The sequence below is a fragment of the Dendrobates tinctorius genome, unplaced genomic scaffold (genome assembly GCF_039654945.1).
Source record: "Dendrobates tinctorius isolate UK_male_01 unplaced genomic scaffold, ASM3965494v1 ptg000007l, whole genome shotgun sequence".
Classification (NCBI taxonomy): domain Eukaryota; kingdom Metazoa; phylum Chordata; class Amphibia; order Anura; family Dendrobatidae; genus Dendrobates; species Dendrobates tinctorius.
Genome location: NW_027361675.1, coordinates 54403981 through 54426512, shown reverse-complemented (window position 1 = coordinate 54426512; position 22532 = coordinate 54403981). Strand labels below are relative to the sequence as shown.

Here is a 22532-nt window from a genome sequence, read left to right as displayed (position 1 = left end):
AGCCATGCAGAGAAATGGTCCAGGAAGTGGGTGGGTGAGCCTGGGGGCCGGTATATGACCGCTACTCTGAGGGAGAGGGGACGAAAGAGCCTGATGGTGTGGACTTCAAAAGAAGGGAATGAGAGTGATGGAACTGGGGGGATGACCTGGAAAGTGCATTGTGGGGACAGGAGTATGCCGACTCCACCACCAGGTCTGTTTGTCGGTCTCGGGGAATGGGAGAATTGTAAGCCACCATGGGAAATGGCAGCAGGAGAGACAGTGTCAGAATCCTGAATCCAGGTTTCCGTGAGGGCCAACAGATTCAGAGAGTTTTTCAGAAAGTAATTGTGTAGGAAAGGAATCTTGTTGCATACAGACCGTGGATTCCAAAGGGCACAATTGAAAGAAGGAGATGAAGGAGTGCAAATAATATTAGTAAGATTATTAAGGTTTCGATGTGAGGTAGGGTAGGGGGTTGAGGTTGGGGGATGGTGGACCGGGGTTGGGGGAGATGTCCCCTGAAATCAGTAGGAGCAGGAAGATAAAGAGCAAGTAGTTTTTGGAATTGTATGAAGATTTTTTGTGCAGTGTGTTTGGGCAAGATGGGCTGAGGTTTTTTAAGAAGGTGAGAAGTGCATGGGAGCTGTACATGGGAGAAGGAAAGAGAGAGGAGCTGATGTATATGAGTTGTGATGGAGGGGGGATTGGTCGGTGAAAGTGGATTGCAAGAGAACATAGGAGGATAGGAATAAAGCACATGGTTAAAAGGGACAGCAGAGTGAGGGTTACCTGACTCCTGTCCTGACTAACTGCCATGTAATAACTGCTGTATCCCGACGCTTAATAAATACCTTGGATGTCCAAACCCCACCATCGCCACACATAAGTGATATAACTTTGAAATCGACATGTCAAACACTAATTTATAAAAGGTTTCCTTTAACTGTTTCATAATAAATCCCATTTAAGAGGTCTTGGAGACCATTTAAATTAGCTGAAAAAAAATGACAATGTAATGTATTACTCAGGCTCTCTTCACATGTCCAACATTCATGGTACAAGTCCAGACCAGATCTCCTGAACTGAATTCAACAGTTTCATATATGACTGTGGCTTTTGAGTTCAGTTCAAAATAAATGTGGTCCGTCCAGACATCAGACAGTGTTTTCTTTACTCGAATCGGGAATTTTGGATGTGTGAAACTGGTCTTAGTGTGAGTACATCATCTCTTCAGGATATGTTATTAGTGCAGAATCCCTCCCTGAAGAGGACATAAGAGTTAATTTCTAGCTGGTCTATTTAATTTTTGGCTGGTAAAGTGTAGACGAGATGAAGCTTAGTCAGTACACCTGGTATATCTACACACATGCTCTACTGCGGATAAAAATTTTTTGTGGGGGGGGGGGATTTTCTCTTTAGCTTTTCCTGAGAAGTCCAAGTCATGTCCTATTGATTTCTATTGTACTAACTACCAGAATGGATTTATTGATTTGTTTTTACCAGTTTTTCATAAAGAGCAATAAATGCATATTCTAAGCTGTACAAGTTTTAACAGAGTTTTTCTTTTATCTTTCTTCACAGAACTCCCATCTTCAGAACATTTAAGTGTAGCAGATGCAACATGGTTAGCCCTTAATGTGGTCTCGGGAGGTGGGAGCTCCTCCAGCTCCCAGCCAATTGGAGTGACCAAAATAGCGAAGTCAGTCATAGCACCACTTGCAGACCAGAACATCTCCGTATTTATGTTATCCACATATCAAACAGACTTTATATTGGTAAGACTTTTGAATGCTTTTTCTTTTTTTATTCTTTGTTTTTATTGATTACAGGGTGTAATTCATTTTTTTAATTTGTTCCCTATCGTCATGCCTTTAATGTTAGATTCGTTGAGGGTTGACACTTCGCAACCCCCACGACCATACCCCCACTATTTTGGGAAGGTGAAAAATGGGATTCCGAGTAGAGGAATGGTGGCATAAATGGCAATACTTTTAACAAATGTAGTCAATACAAGCTTGTTTTGTCTGGATAATCCCATTATAACTTAAGGTACTGTCACACTTAACGATGCACCAGCGATCCCGACCAGCGATATGACGCATTGCTAAGTGGTCGCTAGTGAGCTGCCACACAGGCAGATCTCACCAGCGACATCGCAGCAGTCGGGGGTCGTTACTTACCTGTCAGACGAGGCGATCCTGACGTCCTCCCGCCCGCGTCCACGCGTCGCTAGTCGGCGCCACAGGAAGCCCAGCAGGAAGCTGACGACGAGAAACGGTCCAGGACGTTCTCGCGCGATCAGCGATAACCAGCAGGGGAGCGGTCGGAGGTAAGTATCAGACATAGCGATATCGCTAGCAATATCGCTATAATGTCATAAAAACCAATGACGTTATAGCGATATTGCTAGCGATATCGCTTAGTGTGACAGGCCCTTAAACCACAGAATAGGTGTTACTTACTGATCAGTAGTTGTTCCACCAATGCAACAAACACCAATTGGGAAATCCGGCAATGATTATCCCTATTACAAAATAAAAATCAAAAGTGATGAACTAAAATATAAGTTGCCAAGGGGAAGAAGAAGAAATGTCAGCACTCACCCACTTTGCCGGGAAATCAGTCCATTTTTATTTTCTTAACATCTTGGACAATATCATAAAGTGTGGTAGTGCTAATATTGCAAATGCAGGTGCAGGGATTTCAGAAAAAAATGTGGGACATGGCGGACAACGACCGTTTCACTAGCGCTTCTACAGGTCCATAATTATTTCAGAAAAAAACGTGAGACATGGTGGACAACAACCGTTTCGCGCTTCATCAGCGCTTCTACAGGTCCATAATTATTTCAGAAAAAAACATAAGACATGGTGGAAAACGACCGTTTTCGCACTTCACTAGTGCTTCAACACACAGGCTCTCCATGCATGTGCTGTGACAGTGACACAGCGGCGACACATGCAGCTGCGGCGGCGATCAGCTGTTCAGCCGGCACGATCCAGGAAGCTGGGTTTCCTCTGCAGCTTATTCGACAAGCGCTATAACTTGCCGAATAAGAGGGAACCCAAATATATTCGCTCATCTCTAGTCGAGTAACTTCAAAAGTCCCTGGCAGGGGGAGGAGGGAGCAGCTGGATCGTGAGTTAAAGACAGGAATGAGAGAAAAGAGAAGAATCTACTGGGTAGAAAGTAGAGATGAGCAAATATTTTAAGGTTTGGTTCATTTAGGATCAGCAAACTTCCCAATGTTCACTAAACTTGTCTGATCCCCACTTAATTCAATGGGAGGCAAAACCAAACGCATAGGCAGCACCTTGAGGGGGGCCTAAAAGCTGCCAAAACAGCTCAAATTAGTGGCAGACACCAGGAAAATTGGCATCAATTGACTCAGAGTACAAATAGTATAATTGTGCAGCATGGATGCATGGGACAGGGCCTGGGACATGGTTTGGACCAGCATTTATATCTTAACCATTGATCAGTAACAGGTGGATGAGTGATAGGTGTAGGCCTGGTGCTCTGAGAGCCCTGACAAATTCAGACAACACACATGAAAGAGGCCCAACTTGGAGTCCAAACATTTAAAAAAATGAGGAGCAGATACCAGGAAAAGTGGCATTAATTGACCCACAGTAGAAATTTTATAGTGGCGCAGTATGGATTGGTGGGACAGGGCCTGGCCCAGCATTTCTAGCTTGCAAATTGATCAGTGAGAGGTGGATGAGTGACAGGTGTAGAACTGGTGCTCGGAGACCCCTTCCACTACAGGCAACCCATCAGATGAAGACCCAACTTGGAGTCTCCACATTTCAAAAAATTATTGACACACGCCACTTAAGTGGCATAATTTTCCCCAGATTAGAAAACGTATAATGGTGCTCTGAGATGCTTTCCACTACATACAACCCACAAGATGGAGACCCAATTTGGAGTCTCCACATTTCCAAAAAATATCGGCACACAACATTAAAGTGGCATCAATTTCCCCAGAGTAGAAATAGTATAGTGTTGCTCTGAGACCCCTGCTACAACAAGGAGACCCAAATAAGAGTCTCCATTTACCAAAGATTTGGCTTGTCTTGACTCAGGAGGAAGCAAAAGGAGGAGAAATAAGAGGAATATTAGGTGCTTCATAGAAAAAAAAACTAAAACAAACTGTGAACATAACAGTAGTGGACACACCTTCTGATTGTTGCACCACCAGTTTGTCTGGTACCATGAACCCCTCTCGATCACTGTAATCTACCCTCACATGGCATACGCTTGTGTGACGACAGTCCGGAACTTGGAGATCTTGTTATCCTTTCCGCATCCTTTCTTCCTCTGCAACCACCACCTCCTCCCTCAGACTAGTCAAAGTGTGCTCCAGCATGTAGATGATTGGAATAGTGATGCTGATGACTGCTTCATCAGCGGTAACATCTTAGTAGCCATTTCAAAACCGTTAAGAAGGGTGCTGAGGTCCTTTATCTGTGCCTACTCCGCAAGCTTGATTTGCTTCACGTCTGTACTGCGTTGGCCCAGGCTATGCAAATTGACATACTGCACCAGGGCTCTTTGCTGCTGCCACAGTCGCTGTGTGGGGGGGCCGCATTATGCTCTGAGGGGGGCTGCATTATACTCTGTTGACAACTATGGGTTGCATTATACTATTATGGGGGCTGTATTATACCTTATCAAGAAGCATGGGGAATGCATTATACTATATGAAGGATTATGAGGCGTTTATTATGCTATATTGAGGGCTATGGGGTGTGTATTATACTATGTGGAGGACTATGGGGTGTATTATACTTTATGGAGGACTATAGGATGCATTATGCTATGTGAAAGACTATTATTATTATTATTATGCATTTATATAGCGCCATTTATTCCATGGCGCTTTACATGTGAAAAGGGGAAATATAGGCATGGAGTATATTATATTAAACAAGCAAAATGCTGTCTATTCATCGAGTGATTATATTGTTTTCCAAAACAAAAATCATTGTTCTCAGCAGCACATCGCCTGGTGAAAACTGCAGATATGCTGCTGTTGGCATGATGCTGTGGGGACAGATTGATCTAATAGTGATCTTTCTGTGCCCATCACTCATTCTCAGTTGGTGTAAAGAGGCCGGGAAACAAGCGGCAAACAAATTCATTATTGTCGATCACACTCGTTTAGCTGCCTGAACTCAGTGCATGTAAATACAACCAAAATGCTTCTGTGTGTTGGTGCAATATGTGAGCATTTGGGGCCCCACTTTAAACTTTTGCCCAGGGCCCCGCTATGTCTAAAACTGGCCCTGTTGACAGTAGAGCAGTTTGCAGTATATTGTAATGTGTGCAAGCTGTTAAACAAATTATTACATTTTTTTAAATTAAAATCAATGGCAAAAATGTTGCATAACACATTTATACAATGCATAAAAAAAACATACAAAGGTGTCTGTAGTCTTTACGTTTCATAAGTTGCAAGGTGGGATCTTCATGGATCAGATGTATTTTTTTTTCCAGCACATCCCATAGATGCTCCATCAGATAGAGATCTGGGGCATTTTGAGGCCAAGTCAATAGCCTGAAGGGAATCTGTAACCATAATTTTGCTACCCCATCTGAGAGTAGTGTGTGTGCAGAACTCCAGGAGCCTGGAGGTCAGACGTAACGGTCCCTAATCAGTACAATATTAAAATCAAGAAGTGTCACGCCTGGAAAAATCAGTAAAGAATTTGTCAAAAATAACTTGGTGTTCCAGCATTATTTCTGCTCCTCCATAGCTTGAAACTAGAGTTGAGCGAAACGGGTCGGCCAAATTCAGAATCCGCCGACTTTTGCTAAAGTCGGGTTTCGCCGATCGAAAGCCGACCATAGCGTGAGGTCGGCCATGAGGTCGCCGACTTGACCGCCAAAGTCCCGTTTCCCACAATCCTTCCAGCACCTATTTTCAGCCAATCATGAAGGAGGCACACTGTGGGCAACGCAATTACGTCGGCAGCGGCCCCCACAATGTTAGAGAAGGGCATGCAAGTGATTGGCTGGCTTTGTGTGGCGTCACAGTGCCTGTAAAAGGCCGTGACCGCCGACCGCTATCTTACTTCTGCTGATCTTAGCATAGGGAGAGGTTGCTGCTGATCGTTCTCAATACGGAGATTGTTTAGGCAGGGAAAAAGTAAAAAAAATTGCTTGTGCTGATAGCGAATGTCACTGTAAAACACACCTGTATATTGTGCAGCAGCTCTGTTGGTGATTAGGCTGCCTTATAAGGCTCCCTGATAGCTGCATTGCTGTTTGCACACTGCTGTGCAGAGTGCTTTTTTAAAAGCAAAAATATTTTTTTCCTTTTCTCTGCACAGTTACCAATCCTTATTTTTTTCACACTTTTTTGTGCAGCAGCTCTGTTGGTGATTAGGCTTCCTTATAAGGCTCCCTGATAGCTGCATTGCTGTTTACACACTGCTGTGCAGAGTGCTTTTTTAAAAGCAAAAATCCTTTTATTCCTTTTTTTCTGCACAGTAGATACTGAGCGTACATTTTTTCACACACCGTAAAGAGGTGTATGCTCCTCACACACTACCGTGTACCGGCTCGTATCACGGAGAAATACATGCTATATGTGTGTGACTCCGTAAAAAAATACACGGAGATAAACATTTTTCCATACATACACCATATAGAGGTGTCCGATTATCAAACAGTATCGGATATCTGGTGTTCTTATTACTGTCACATCTACACAGAGTCAGCGTGTGTGTGTGACACTGCATAAATACATATACGGACATTTCCATTTCTTTATACACCGTATTGAGCAGTGCGATTGTCAAACAGTATCGGATATCTGGTGTTCTTATTACGGTCACATCTACGCAGAGTCAGTGTGTGTGTGTGTGTGACATTCCGTAAATACATATACAGAGATTGACAGTTTCACCAACAACGTATACAGCTGTACACCTCTGATACAGTACCGTATATCTGCTTGTTGGATTACGGTGAAATACATACTGGGTGAGCGTCTGTGACTCACAAAATATGTACGGAGATTTCACTTCTTACATACACCTTACACAGCTGTACGCTACTCATACAGTACCATTTCTCTACTGGTATTTTTGGTACATTTTCCCAAACATGAGGAAGTCTAGTGGAAGAGGCCGCGGACGTGGGCGGGGGGGCGCAGCTGGTACTGATGGTGGTGGTGCATCGGCTGGTTCTGGCAAAAGCACAATAGCAGCTAAGGCAGGAGGTGTTGAGCCTGCGTCATCATCTGGCACAAGAAGGCCTTTAAGGTTCCCTTTTCTGGGAGTAGGTAAACCGCTTTTAAAGCCGGAGCATCAGGAACAGGTTTTGGCTTAAATTGCCGAAAAAGCCTCCAGCTCTATTGCCTCCTCTTCTGAAGTTACAAAATCTGCAAGCACAGAGTCGTCAGTACAGGCCTCTGGTCAGGAACAACACCTTTCCTTGTGTACTTCACCCACACCAAAAGTGAAGGATGCTGCAGCACACACTTCAGATTACTCCATGGAGCTCTTTTCACATACCATTCCTGGGTTATCAAGTCAAATCCTGAATTCCCCAGTCCAAGATGAATCTGACATGGAGTGCACTGATGCACAGCCACTGCTAAACAAATCTGCTGGTACATTCACCCACAGCACTACATTGCCCTCGCAGTCTACTGAGCCCGAATCAGACCCTGATGAAACTCAGGTGCCCCTTCCCGCATACTATACCACCTCACACGGTGACACAGAGGAAGGTACAGAGGAAGGTGCAGATGATATTGAAGACGAGGTCATGGATGACCCAGTTGATGACCCGGATTGGCATCCATTGGGGGAAGAGGGTGCTGGTGACAATAGGTCAGAACAGGAGAAGGATCCGCAGCAGGCATCGTCATCGCAGCAGCGGTTATCCGGCAGGCCCGTAGCTGTCAAAAAACTTGGCAAGAAAACTAAAAGAGTTGCAGGACAGCTTGGGCCAGATGGTCAAATTAGCACAGCGTGCAAGCCCTGAAAATTTGTACCATAGTAGGAAAAGTGCAGTGTGGCACTTTTTTGAACAAAATCCTACTGATGACTCAAAGGTTATCTGTAAGAAGTGCCGAAGGACCTTTAGCAGAGGGAAAAATCTAAGAAATTTGAATACCAGTTGCATGCTTAGACATTTAACCAACATGCACTTGAAAGCATGGACGGACTACAAAAGCTCAGGTAGCACATGTGCACCTGCTCCAACTCAAGTTAGCTGGCAATGCTCCATCACTTCCCCCACTGTAAGGCCACCGCTAAGCACACCACCATCAAGAAATGTTGAGGTGTCGTCGCTAGGCCAAACCAGTCACGCAAACACAATATTTTAGCGAGGAAACACTAAATCTAGGCCATCAACACCCTCACCATCACCAACTCCTTCTCAGTCCGTCATGTCCAATGCTAGTTCCTCCATATGCAGCTCTCAAGTCCAGCTCACCCTACCAGACACTCTGAGTAGGACCAGAAAGTACTCATCCGCATACACTGGCTTTGAACGCCTACATTGCCAAACTGATCTCATTAGAGATGATGCCCTTCCGTTTGGTAGAAAGCAAAGCTTTCCGAGAGCTCATGGCCTACGCTGTCCCACGCTATGACCTTCCCAGTCGGCACTTCTTTTCTCGAAAAGCTATCCCTGCCCTCAACCGGCATGTGAAAGACCGCATTGTCCATGCACTAAAACAAGTGAGTGGAAAGGTGCACCTCACAACAGATGCATGGACCAGTAGGCATGGCCAGGGCCGTTACGTGTCCATCACTGCGCACTGGGTTAATGTGGTGGATGCAGGCTCCACAGGGGACAGCGGCGGTGGAACAGGGCTGCCAAGCCCACAGAATAGGAAACAGTTGGGTGTAGGCGTTCGACCCTCCTCCTCCTCCAGAAGCGAAAGCTCATCGACAGAGCGCAGTCGCACGAGCACTCCATCCACATCTGTCAGTGTTGCACACGAGGTGTCCCACTATCGAACGGCTAGTGGTAAGCGGCTGCAGGCCGTTTTAAAAATGATGTCTTTGGGCGACAGTAGACACACCGTGGAGGTACTGGCCGAGTAATTGCATCAACAAACTGAGTCATGGCTGGGCAGTCTACATCTTGAGCCAGGCAAGGTAGTCAGTGACAATGGGCGGAATTTTGTGGCAGCCATATCCCTTTCAAAACGCACACACATACCTTGCCTGGCTCACACCTTGAACCTGGTGGTGCAGTGCTTCCTAAATATCTGGAGTTAACAGCTCTGCTCCATAAGGTGCGAAGACTGTGCTCGCACACCCGTCGCTCAAACGTCCACTCCAGTTTTCTGCAGAAACTGCAGTGGTCACTCAACCTCCCAAAGCACCACCTAATCATAGATGTTGCTACAAGATGGAGAGGCTGTGCGAACAGAGGCAGGCTGTAATGCATTTGTGGGAGGATACACGGGCAGGTAGTTTGAGGGCAGACATGGAATTGTCGGGTGTGCAGTGGTCAAAGCTGAAAGACCTCTGTAAAGTCCTTCAGTGTTTTGAGGAATGCACATGACTGGTAAGCGCAGACGACGCCTTCATAAGCATGAGCCTACCACTTATGCGTCTGCTCATGCAAACTTTGACGCACATCAAGGATCAGGCGTCTGCAGCTGAGGAGCAACAGGAGGTGGAGGGAAGCCTTGATGACAGTCAGACATTGTCTGGTCAGGGAACTGGCGTGGACGAGGTGGAGGAAGAGGAAGATGAGGAGGATGAGGGGGATGATTATTTTGGGGAGGAGGATGTTTCTCAGGTGGCAAGAGAACATGTGGGCGTGCCAAAGTCAGGTACAAGGTTTGTGCGTGACTGGAGGGATGTGGATTTGCCAGAAAGTGCTCCTCCACCCACCACTGGCAGTGCAGCATTGACACCTGGAACATTGGCCCACATGTGTGACTGTGCCTTGCGGATCCTAAAAAGGGACCCCCGCATTGCCAAAATGATGAGGGATGAAGACTACTGGTTGGCCAGCATCCTCGATCCACGCTATAAAGGCAAATTACACAACATCATGCCACAGGAGAACCTAGAGCTAATATTGGCTAACAAACAAGCAACTCTGGTAAACAGGTTGCTTGAGGCAATCACAGCACACAGCAGCGGAGCTGGTTCTCCCACGAGCCATAGTGGGCAAAATGGAAGAGGTGTTCGTGGTGCCTACAGCCGAACTGGCGTTGGAGACAGGGGTTTCCTGACCATGTTGTGGTCTGATTTGTCAAGTCCCACGCACACTACAGCTAATACAGAATCGATTGCAAGTTACAGGAGACAGCAGTTGTCAACTATGGTTACAAACTACTTCTCCCATATCGAGGTTCTCCCTCACAGGTCATTCCCCTTTGATTATTGGGCCTCAAAACTGGACACATGGCCTGAATTGGCACAATATGCCTTACAGGAGCTCGCTTGCCCTGCTGGTAGTGTGCTATCTGAAAGAGTCTTCAGTGCTGCTGGATCAATCCTGACAGAACCTGTCTGTTGACCCAAAATGTTGATGATCTAACCTTCATTAAAATGAACCATGCATGGGTTTCAAAAGATTTTGTCCCACCCTCCCCTGATAACACATAGGTTGCCAGAAAAAAGGCTCGCTTTTGTCTTCCTCTTCCTCTGACTTCTCCAATTCCTCCATTTGCAGCAGCTGAAAGTCCAGCCTACACATCAACATATGTCATTTTTTAAACCACCCGAAATGGGCTGCCCCCCACCCCAAGCCCGGGGTCAACACCTGCCGCACCCGGGCAAGTGCTGTTGCCCTGAACAGGTGTGTGGCCCAACCCTTGGGCGACGGCACTGGCACAGGGCCTCTCATAGTACAATAAAGTGTCTCTAACGGTGGGGGGGCCCGCTCGTCGTCAGACACACTGGCGTACTATGAGGGGCCCTGTGCCAGTACCGGCACCCACGAGTGGGTCCCCCCTGCTTGCTCAGGTACACAGCACTTGCAATACTTACTTCTCCCTGCTCCACCGCTGTGTAGTCTGGCCAGTTAAATCCGTCACAGGGACGGCCACTACAAATTTGGTGTACTGATCGATGATGGTTAAGATGTAGCTATGTCCTGTCCTGCTGGCCTCTACCTTCAGATTACCAATGGCTACCATTTGTAATGGACGTTAACTCCCAGTCGGATGCAATGGTGCTTTATGATCCCCTTTCACATTTTTCATAGTCACAGACATGTGACATTCCTGCCAACATTTTTCAATGTCTTCCCTCATGGCAATCCAATAGAATCCCCTACGGTCTGTGGCTTGTGTGTTTTGCACTCCAAAGTGACCAGACAGTTCATGATAGGCAGTGAGGACCATGTCTACAGCTCTCCCTGTGATCAGAATTTGATGGAGACGAGTTACGGTGATGGGATCGACGCAACTGCGATACAGCAACCCTTTCTTCACTAATTTACGTTTTAGCTGTATCCACAGTTAAAGTTATTGAGGGTCAGCATCGCCTCTGCGAATTCTCCCGGGAAGTTTTCCCGTGATTACAAATTCAAAAACATCTAAAATCACTCGACTTTACGTCTGTACATTTATCCATCTACCTTCCTCTAGCAGAGAGTCTGGACTGGCAGACTGACACTGAAATATAAACGAAGATTTCAAAGTACTCCAACACTGTACACTGGTGTACGTTTCGAATACATTTCCCTTTTTCTCATTTTTATATTCGGGTGTAATCCATACTGAGCCTGTGAGAGTTTGTGTCTTTTACTCTGGTAAAAAATAAGGAGATTTAAAATGACACCAACACTGTATGCAGCTGACCGATTGTAAAATATTACCCTTTTGCAAGTTTTTATATTCTTGTGCAATCCATACTGAGCCTGTGAATGTCTATCTGTAACTCCAGAAAAATATTTGTAGATTTAAGATTAACACAACACTGTATACAGCTGTACGCTTGTGATACCTTACCCATTTACTGCTTTTTATATAGTGGTCTAATCCATACTGGGCCAGTGAGAGTCTGTTTCTGACTCTGGAAATATCTACTGAGATTTACATTTACCCCAACACTTTATGCAGCTGTACGCTTCTGATCCATTACCCTTTTACTGCTTTTTATATTGTGTAATCCATACTGACCCTGAGAGCATCTGTGTCTGCCTCCTGAAAAAAATAAGTAGATTTATAATATTTAAACACTACTATATGTACCTTGTGTCTGGTGATACCGTAACCTTGTTATACTTTTTATATTCTTGGCTAATGCATACAGGGACTGAGAGCATCTGTGTCTGCCTCATGAAATGTCTATGGAGATTTAGAATGTTTAAACTATACTATATATACATTTTATCTGGTCATACTGTACCCTTTTTCAACTTGTTACATTATTGTCACATCCATACTGTGCATGTGAGCATATGTGTCTGGCTCCTGAAATACATACGGAAATTTTTTTGTATTTTAAGTAGACTATATATACCTTGTATCTGTTGAACCAGTACCCTTTGTGCCCGAAATTCATCCTCCATCCACCACTCAAAGTGCATCATTGACACCTGAAACATTGGCACACGTGTGATTATTTCTTGCGGATCTTCTTTTTATATTATGGTGTGATCCATACTGAGCCTGTGAGAGGCTGTGTGTTACTCTTGAAATATATATGTAGATCGCCAAATGACCTGTATACAGCAGTACGCTTGGGATCCATTCCCCTTTTACTGCTTTTTATATTGTTGTGTAATCCATACTGGGCCTCAGAGCGTCTGTGTCTGCCTCCTGAAATAAATATGGAGATTTTGAATGTTGAAACTATACTATATATACCTTGGATCTGGTGATACTGTATCCTTTTTCTACTTTTTAGTTTGTTGTCGAATCCATACTGGCCATGGCAGCATCTGTGTCTGCCACCTCAAATATATACGTAGATCTATAATGTTGAAACTATACAATATATCCCTGTTATCTGGTGTTAAAATGAAATACCATGCAGGGCCGGGGGTTACTCAGTACTGGGCCTTTCAGGATTTTTTAAGGGGGAAGTATGTCACGGTGCTGATTGGGTCCCGGTCCGTGGCCCTGGGTGTCCAATAAAGAATATGACAGTTCAGATGAGGGGGAAGATGGTATGATAATTAATTTGGAAAAGGGGGATCGTGACGCCACCCGTGGTACTCGGCTAGGGTAGCCGACTCTGCAATGCAGATCCTCTGTGCCGTTGTTAAAGTAGACAAGATGATGAAGCTCTCCACGGGCAGAGCTGTATCCCGGGGCAGTTGAGATGGTGTTTGTGAGACGGTGATGGTGAGTGTAGCGTGTGTAACAGGCGAGTTGTAAAAGCCACCAAGGACGCAGTTGGGTGCAGTTTCTGAGTTTTTCCTCAAAAGTTTTGTGCACAAGATGACCTGACTGGTACTGTGTCATTCGAGGGAGGGGTCCGGCAAACTCAAATGTAGATCAGGAACACCTGTTCAAGACTCCTCCTTGTGTATCCTTTCTAGGCCGTGTCTCTGCGCTGATCTCTCCCTTCCTTCCTGCTGTGGGCCTTCACAAACAGTGTCCCAAGCTGGCAGCCACAGATCACACCGGGCGACGTGGGTCAGGCTCCGGGGTCCTTTATTCCAACTGCTGCCTTTTTGAGTATTGAATGTGGCTGCAACTGAGGCACTTAAAGTTACATCAGCCTCCGTCTTTCTAGCTGAGCCCTGGATTCGCCACTACCTTCAGGAGCCACCTTCCCCAACGAGGCCTGCTCCTTCCTTCTCCAGAAACGGGCTTCACAGGTGGCTTATTGCACTTCCTGTGCCCCATGGACCCTTTCCTTCTAGTCTAGGAGCTTGGACAAGATTTTTCTCTCTTCTCTGACCCTCAGCCCTCTCACAGCAATCCTGCTCTTACTCTGTCCTGTCACCGACTGACAACTCTCTAGAAAGATCCATTTATCTCAGACTAGCTCCACCCATCAACTGTCAGCTTGCTCTCTCTGATTGGATGCCCACAATCACTCCACTACCTAAGCTCCTCCCACTGTACCTACCTTCCACACTAACCCCCAACACCCTTTCCTAGTTAGTCTGGGATGAGGCCATCCTCCCGCCGGGTACACCCAGAAAGCACTGACTAACGTGTGTGTGTTGAGTGCAGGGTTAGGAGTCCTGAGTGGTGATCCCTCCTTACCTGAGGGTGGGATACCACACCTTTTGGATGAGGGGCAGTACCTCTGTGGCGCCCGTACCCTCAGGGGCTCCATAGTACCCTTTCTCAACTTTCTATATTGTTGTCGGATCCATACTGGGCCTGAGAGCGTCTGTGTTTGCCTCCTGAAATCTATACGGAGATTCAGTATGTTTAAACTTTACTATATATACCTTGTATCTAGTGATACTGTACCCTTTTGCAAATTTTTATACTATTGTCTAATCCATACTGAGCCTGCGACCATCTGTGTCTGACTCATGAAATATATACGGAGATTTACAATTATCCCCAGACTGTATAGAGCTGTCCGCTTCTGAAATGATACCATATATCTGCTGGTATTTTTAGTACATTTTCACAAAAATTATTACGTATGGTGGAAGAGGACGTGGGTGTGGGGGGGCCAGCTGGTACTGATGGTGGTGGTGCATCTGCTGGTGCTGGTATTGCCAAAAGCACAATAGTAGCTAAGGCAGCAGGTGTTGAGCCTGTGTCGTCAGCTGGCACAAGAAGGCCTTTAAGGCTCCCTTTTCTGGGAGTAGGTAAACTGCTTTTAAAGCCTTGAGCATCAGGAACTGGTTTTGCCTTACATTGCCGAAAAAGCCTCCAGCTCTATCGCCTCCTCTTCTGAAGTTTAAAAAAATGCAAGCACTGAGTCCTCAGTGCAGGCTTCTGGTCAGGAACCACCCCTTTCCTTGTCTCCTTCACCCCCACTAAAAGTGATGGATGCGGCAGCCCACACTTCAGATTACTCCATGGAGCTCTTTTCACAGGCTATGCCTGTGTTTTCAAGTGAAATTTTGAATTCCCCAGTCCAACATGAATTGGAGATGGAGTGCACTGATGCACAGCCACTGCTAGATGATTCTGCTGGTACATTGACCCGCGGCACTACATTCCCCTCGCACTCTACAGAGTCAAAATGTGACACTGATGAAACTCAGGTGCCTCTTCCCGCATACTATACCACTTTACACGGTGACACAGAGGAAGGTGCAGATGAAAGTGCCGATTCCCTGAGCAGGTGGTGGGGTCCTATTCGTGGGCGACGGCAGTGGCACAGGGCCCCTCATAGTACGCAAACGTGTCTCTGCCGGTGGGAGGGCCCACTCGCCATCAGACATACCGTCGTACAATGAGGGACCCTGTGCCAGTGCCGTCGCCCACGAGTGGGCCCCCCATGCTTGCTCAGGGCCACAGCACTTGTAATACTTACCTCTCCCTGCTCCACCACCGTGACGTCTTCCGCCTCTCCTGACAGTGACATTCAGGTTACAGAGCGCGATGACATCACGTCTGTATGCCCTCTACCGAAACGGTACAAGTGCAGAGAGCTTTAAAATGGCAATGCTGAGGAGTCCAGAGTAGAGCAGTGCCCAGCGAGGAGAGGTATTTAATTTTTTTAAATGTTGGGAGCATTTTTTGGGGAGCAATATACACTGGAGAATGATATATGGGGCCCATCATACACTGCAGCATCATCCATTTGGCCCATCATATACTGGAGCATTCCAAATGAGGGACATCAGACACTAGAGCAGCATTTATGGGGCCCATTATACACTGGAGCATTAGAAATGGGGCCCATTATACACTCACTGGCCACTTTATTAGGTACACCATGCTAGTAACGGGTTGGACCCCCTTTTGCCTTCAGAACTGCCTCAATTCTTCGTGGCAGAGATTCAACAAGGTGCTGGAAGCATTCCTCAGAGATTTTGGACCATATTGACATGATGGCATCACACAGTTGGCGCAGATTTGTCAGCTGCACATCCCTGATGCGAATCTCCCGTTCCACCACATCCCAAAGATGCTCTATTGGATTGAGATCTGGTGACTGAGGAGGCCATTTGAGTACAGTGAACTCATTGTCATGTTCAAGAAACCAATCTGAGATGATTCGAGCTTTATGACATGGCGCATTATCCTGCTGAAAGTAGCCATCAGATGTTGGGTACATTGTGGTCATAAAGGGATGGACATGGTCAGCAACAATACTCAGGTAGGCTGTGGCGTTGCAACGATGCTCAATTGGTACCAAGGGGCCCAAAGAGTGCCAAGAAAAAATTCCCCACACCATGACACCACCACCACCAGCCTGAACCGTTGATACAAGGCTGGATGGATCCATGCTTTCATGTTGTTTACGCCAAATTCTGACCCTACCATCCGAATGTCGCAGCAGAAATCGAGACTCATCAGACCAGGCAACGTTTTTCCAATCTTCTACTGTCCAATTTCGATGAGCTTGTGCAAATTGTAGCCTCAGTTTCCTGTTCTTAGCTGAGAGGAGTGGTACCCAGTGTGGTCTTCTGCTGCTGTAGCCCATCTGCCTCAAAGTTCGACGCACTGTGCGTTCAGAGATGCTCTTCTGCCTACCTTGGTTGTAACGGGTGGCAATTTGAGTCACTGTTGCCTTTCTATCAGCTCGAACCAGTCTGCCCATTCTCCTCTGACCTCTGGCATCAACAAGGCATTTCCGGCCACAGAACTGCCGCTCACTGGATTTTTTTTCTTTTTCGGACCATTCTCTGTAAACCCTAGAGATGGTTGTGCGTGAAAATCCCAGTAGATCAGCAGTTTCTGAAATACTCAGACCAGCCCTTCTGGCACCAACAATCATGCCACGTTCAAAGGCACTCAAATCACCTTTCTTCCCCATACTGATGCTCGGTTTGAACTGCAGGAGATTGTCTTGACCATGTCTACATGCCTAAATGCACTGAGTTGCCGCCATGTGATTGGCTGATTAGAAATTAAGTCTTAACACACAGTTGGACAGGTGTACCTAATAAAGTGGCCAGTGAGTGTATATGGAGCATTATTTGGGCCCATAACACACTGGAGCATCGTCCATGGGGACCATCATATACTAGAGCATTCCAAATGGGGGACATCAGACACTGGAGCAGCATTTACGGGGCCCATTATACACTGGAGCATTAGAAATGGGGCCCATTATATATGGAGCATTATTTGGGCCCATAAGACATTGGAGCATCATCCATGGGGACCAACATATACTGTAGCATTTTGTGGAGCTCATCATATACTGTATGGAACATTATATAGGACCAATTATTCTGTATGAAGAAATATATGGGGCTCATTATTCTGTATGGCGCACTAGGTGGTGGCCATAATACTGTATGGAGTAATATACTGTCCGGTTTTTGAGCTATTGTAGAATTTAAAATAGATATCACTCATGTCATGTAAGCAGTGTAGTATTTTTCATTGTACTATACCTATTTTTCTGTGCCGTATCGGAGCATTATGAATTGTGGTATGTGTTAAAAGGGCGCACTGACACTCTTTGGCCCAGGGCACACGAAAACCTGGCGCCAGCCCTTCCCCCCCCCCACAACTTTAGCCAAATAACCCCCAGTTTTCAATGCGTAACTATTATTATAAAGTAAATTATGGTTGCCAAGCTTAAGTATTAAGAATTGATGTTTTTGGAATTGAAATGGGCACTGTAGGTGTGTTTCCTGTCCTCCACTCCCTGCCGACTTTGCTTCCCCATTGACTTGCATTGGGTCTCGTGTTTCAGTCGGACCCCCGACTTTTCCCTATAGTCGGACGATTTCGTTCGACCCGACTTTTTAGAAAGTCGGGTTTCATGCAACCCAACTCGACCCGAAAAAAGGCAAAGTCGCTCATCTCTACTTGAAACATTGCTGGATCACTGCGTGAAATCTTGACTCTTAACCTGAATTTAAGTCTTGTATGCCAGAGGGATCAAATACTTATTTCTCACTGCAAAATGCAAATACATTTTATATAATTTATACAATGTGATTTTCTGGATTTTATTCTTGATATTCTATCTCTCAATGTTAAAATTAACCTACCCTTAAAATTATAGACTGTTCATGTCTTTGTCAGTGGGCAAATTACAAAATCAGCAAGGGATCAAATACTTATTTCCTTCACTAATTAGGGCAATTTTATTCAGTTCACTTTGTTACTGGTGTAATGTTGCAGACCATAAAGTTTTGTGAATTGTAAGCGAGTGAATTGTCATCCTGCGAATAATAAGAAGCTGACAGTTCATTTCTTTTTTTTCTCTCAGGTACGCGAGAGGGATCTGCCTTTTGTGATGCACACGCTGGCTGCAGAATTTACCATTTTGCAGGTGGTGAATGGAGAAACTGTAGCTGCTGATAATCTTGGAGTAACAAATGGATTTGTGAAACCCAAGCTTGGTATGAACCATGTAAAAACAAAGTATCGCTTTTATTAAAAAAAATGCAGCATCTCTACAGAAGTGACTATGGCTGAAGGAGATTAGTTTGTGCTTTCTCGGTACCTGCGTATAAATTGAGCCCTGTCATTTGAAGGCACATTGGCCCATGTGGTCTCCCCTTAGAGCTCCAGATGGGAATGTATATTAATAATATTACCCTGCCTGGAAAAAAAATCAAGATTTACTATAAGACCAATATTTCTAATAATACTGATAAAACTTAAAAATAACAATACCGCAATAATAATATTGTAATTTCACAGACAAATATTACCAAACCATATCCAGTTATTACCAGTAGTGATAATATTGTCCAGGCTTGAGGTTAAAATCTGCAGTCACTCTATTCGACTGCAAACTTCTGAATCTTCTCAGCGTGCGCTGTCAGGATCCTCTGGCACTATGTGCAGGCGATCATGTGATTGCAAGTATTCAATTTGCATACGTGGTCACGTTCCGACTTGACGAGCGCAGTCTCGCTCAATACTAGTGAATTGAACGAGGTATGGGCACGTGTCGTCGGAAGCATGAAAATCACATACCTGCGATCACATGGCCGCCCGCTCCCGGCAAAGGGAGAATCCTGAAGAGAGCGTGATACACATAGAGTAACTGCAGACTTTAACCTCAAGTTTGGACAACACCTTTAACCAAAACCACTGTACTAGGACTGATATTACCACCATACAGAGACCACATAATGATATCAGTTTTACACCAGTGCTCTGTAGACCATATATGTATATTTTCACCAGTGCCGTTGATTGTTTCCATTCATTTTCCCTTTTTCTTTTTCCATTCGGTACTCGGACACGTCCGCTCTTCGCCAATCATTACACTGGCTTCCCATTCACTATAGGATCCAATTCAAAGTACTTGTTCTCACCCACAAAGCTCTCCACAGTGCGGCACCTCCCTACATATCCTCCCTCATTTCTGTCTATCAGCCTAACCGACTGCTGCGCTCTACAAACGACTTTCGACTAACCTCTGCACTAATCCGTACCTCCCACTCCCAACTCCAAGACTTCTCCTGCACTGCGCCAATCCTCTGGAATGCTCTACCCCAAGAAATTAGGACTATCCACAATTTGCACAGTTTTAGGCGCTCCCTCAAAACGCATTTGTTCAGAGCGGCCTATCACGTTCACTAATCAAAGTCATTCTATGTGTAAGTGTGCGTGTTTAGCCCATTCACTATCTCCATCCATCCCTCACTCCCTCACGATGGCTGGACCATCATTGTAAATACACCATTGTAAATACACACCTGTACTCTGCATCTCCCCCACCTCATTGTAGATTGTAAGTTCTCACGAGCAGGGTCGTCTTATTTTGCTTTAATTATTGTATTGTTAATGTTGTTACTTTGACTTGTGTTTTGAAACTGTTAAACTGTAAAGTGTTGCGGAATATGTTGGCGCTATATAAAGATTATTATTATTATTATTTCCATTCAGTCCAGACCACCATGACCACTTCATTCATCCATAACTCGTCCCTGCAAAATATAATACAGGGATATCTTTGCCTCACTACTCTCTTCATATTCCCCCACCTCTACACTACCATATAGTGCTACAGCTGTGCCCTGTATAATAATAATACTTCTGTGCCCCTAAAGAGCGATAACGTTTCCTATGGATTTCCTCATCACAAAAATGCTGCCCTGTGCCTTACAATTACACAGCACCTTCTAGAAATAAAATCCCCCTGTGACTTCTGGTGATAATAATGATAATAATAATAATGCTCCCATGTGTTTCTTTACAGCTGTACAACACCATATATTAATAATGTCAATGTGTTTTTTTATAATAATAATAATAATAATAATAATGCCTCCTGTGCTTCCCCTATAATGTTAATGATCCACCACTTTGTGCCTCCTTGTAGTAATGACCTTCAGTGCCTTTGTATTGCAATAATGCCTCTGAGTATGGGTTTACATAAAAATCACAGGGCCCCATAACAAAAGTCCTATCAGGGCGTATATGCGCAGTCAAATTAAGGCATACCTCCCAACTTCAGAAACTGAATGGGATATGTATTACAGCATTTACAGTCATTTTGCCCCTCCTAAAGCTCTTAGTATTTCATGGCCCCCATAGAGTATCATGGCCGCACAACCTCAACAAAAAGAATGATGCCTCACAGCACCCCAACACTGTAGGATGGTAACCACAGCCTCCTATACAGTATGATGATTTCCCATAACCTCCCATTCAGTATGTAGGGACATCCTACATGCAGTATGATGATCCCCCCACAGCCCTCTATATAATATGGTGATATCCTCCCCCCACAGACCCCCATACAGTATGATAGTCCTACCATGGCCCCTATATAGTATGATTGTCTCCCACCTTCCCCATAAATTTAAAAAAAAAATCATAGGTTCGCCTAATTCAGACTCCTTGTCCTCTGCAGCCTCGATCTCCTCTTCTATACTGTCACTCTGTGGAAACGGACACTGCGCCGCCTGATATCCCAACGAGTGGCACCGGTCTCCAGCAGACCGCAGACCAAAAGTATCCTGCAGCCTGCCGGAGTAAGTGATGTGGCACTTAGCCAGTGGCTCTGTGCTCTGTCACAGCTGCTAACAGTATCCGCTTCCTGTGGACGCCTGTTAACAGTGTAGCAGGCAATGCGGCCCGTGGTCTGAAGAGCCCATCTACCATTTGTCAGATTTTCCCAGTGGCCCTGTATAGCAGCCAATGTAAAATCTTTAGGCTATACATGTGCAACTCCAATTCCAAAAAAAAATCCTTTAAAACATGAAGGCAGGATGATAGCTTACAGAGTGCAACGCAACCAGACGATGGACATTCCGCATATTAATATGCTTCTACTGGTCTAAACTGACTAATTCAGCCACTTGTTATCCATGTCCCAACTTTTTAAAGATGTGTTGTTCCCATCAATTTCTAATTTAGCTATTATAAATTATTAGACATATTTCCATTTCATTTGACAAACAATAACTTTCAACTTCTGATATACGTTCCATGTTCTGTTGTGAATATTATATGGCAAGAGATTTCCAAATCATTACGTTCTCGTTTCCTTTTACATTTTACCCAGCGTCCTACCTTTTTTGCAATTGGGGTTGTACATGCTTAGTTCCTGTAATCAATAGACGATTGATATAATGCATGAGCACTTGTAGTAGACAACTTGTTGTTGTGCTGTGGATGCAGTGGTCGAATATAGCAATTTGTATAAGATATGTGCAGTCTTATCCCCTAAATGCTAAAATACAATACAATACTTTTACGAGGGGCACACGCTATTTTGTTGAAGTGTAATCCTGATATATACAGCTGTATAGAGATATTTTGTTTTATATATTTTGTCCTAACTTTATCAATTCTGTACCGTTTCATCCATTAGTTCAGAGGCCAGTTATCCATCCACTTTCCAGTCCAAGCAATATGTTCTGTGTTACCAGCCTGGATCCCTATACCCTTCCAAGTGTGACTACACTCCTAATGGATGTTATGTTTTACTCCAATGGGTATGTACCTGAAATTGTTAGCTGTTGATATTAAACCCCTGTTCTTCATTGATTAACATTCACCGATTTTTAGCTCTAGCCCATGTCCCAGTGGAGCGTCCATATTGTTTTTTGTTTGTTGTTTAACATGAGTCAGTAGGCAAGATATCTAACAGTATGACAATGAGCACCTCAAACATGCAAAGCTTAATTCACTTTGGAAAGATGCACCAATTACAGTTGTAATCTGATAGTCCTTTCAGCAAGGACAACACGTGCGCTATACAAATTTTTATCAAGTCATGAACTCATTCACTGGCTTCAAATAATACCCTTGTGCCTCCATACCTTCAAGAGTGGTCTCAAAGACAATCCTTGTACATATGTCCTATAAAGGTACAGTTGTGCTCAAAAGTTTACATACCCCGGCAGAATTTTTGCTTTCTTGGCCTTTTTTCCGAGAATATGAATAAAACCCAAACGTTTTCTCCACTCCATGGTTAGTGGTCGGGTGAAGCCATTTATTATCAAACTACTGTGTTTTCTCTTTTTAAATCATAATGACAACCCAAAACATCCAAATGACCCTGATCAAAATTTCACATACCCTGGTGATTTTG

The 22532-nt window shown here is 44.7% G+C and overlaps 1 protein-coding gene across 2 annotated transcripts in view; it reads left to right on the top strand.

Moving 5' to 3' along the window:
* The window catches only part of CASTOR2 (cytosolic arginine sensor for mTORC1 subunit 2), a 275537-nt gene that overhangs the window by 222543 nt on the left and 30462 nt on the right, over nucleotides 1-22532 (top strand). For both annotated transcript variants that reach the window (XM_073574914.1, XM_073574911.1), the window contains exons 4-6: nucleotides 1564-1757; nucleotides 18243-18375; nucleotides 21810-21933. In XM_073574914.1, the coding sequence (XP_073431015.1) occupies nucleotides 1564-1757; nucleotides 18243-18375; nucleotides 21810-21933 (451 nt within the window). The remainder of the gene's footprint in view (nucleotides 1-1563; nucleotides 1758-18242; nucleotides 18376-21809; nucleotides 21934-22532) is intronic.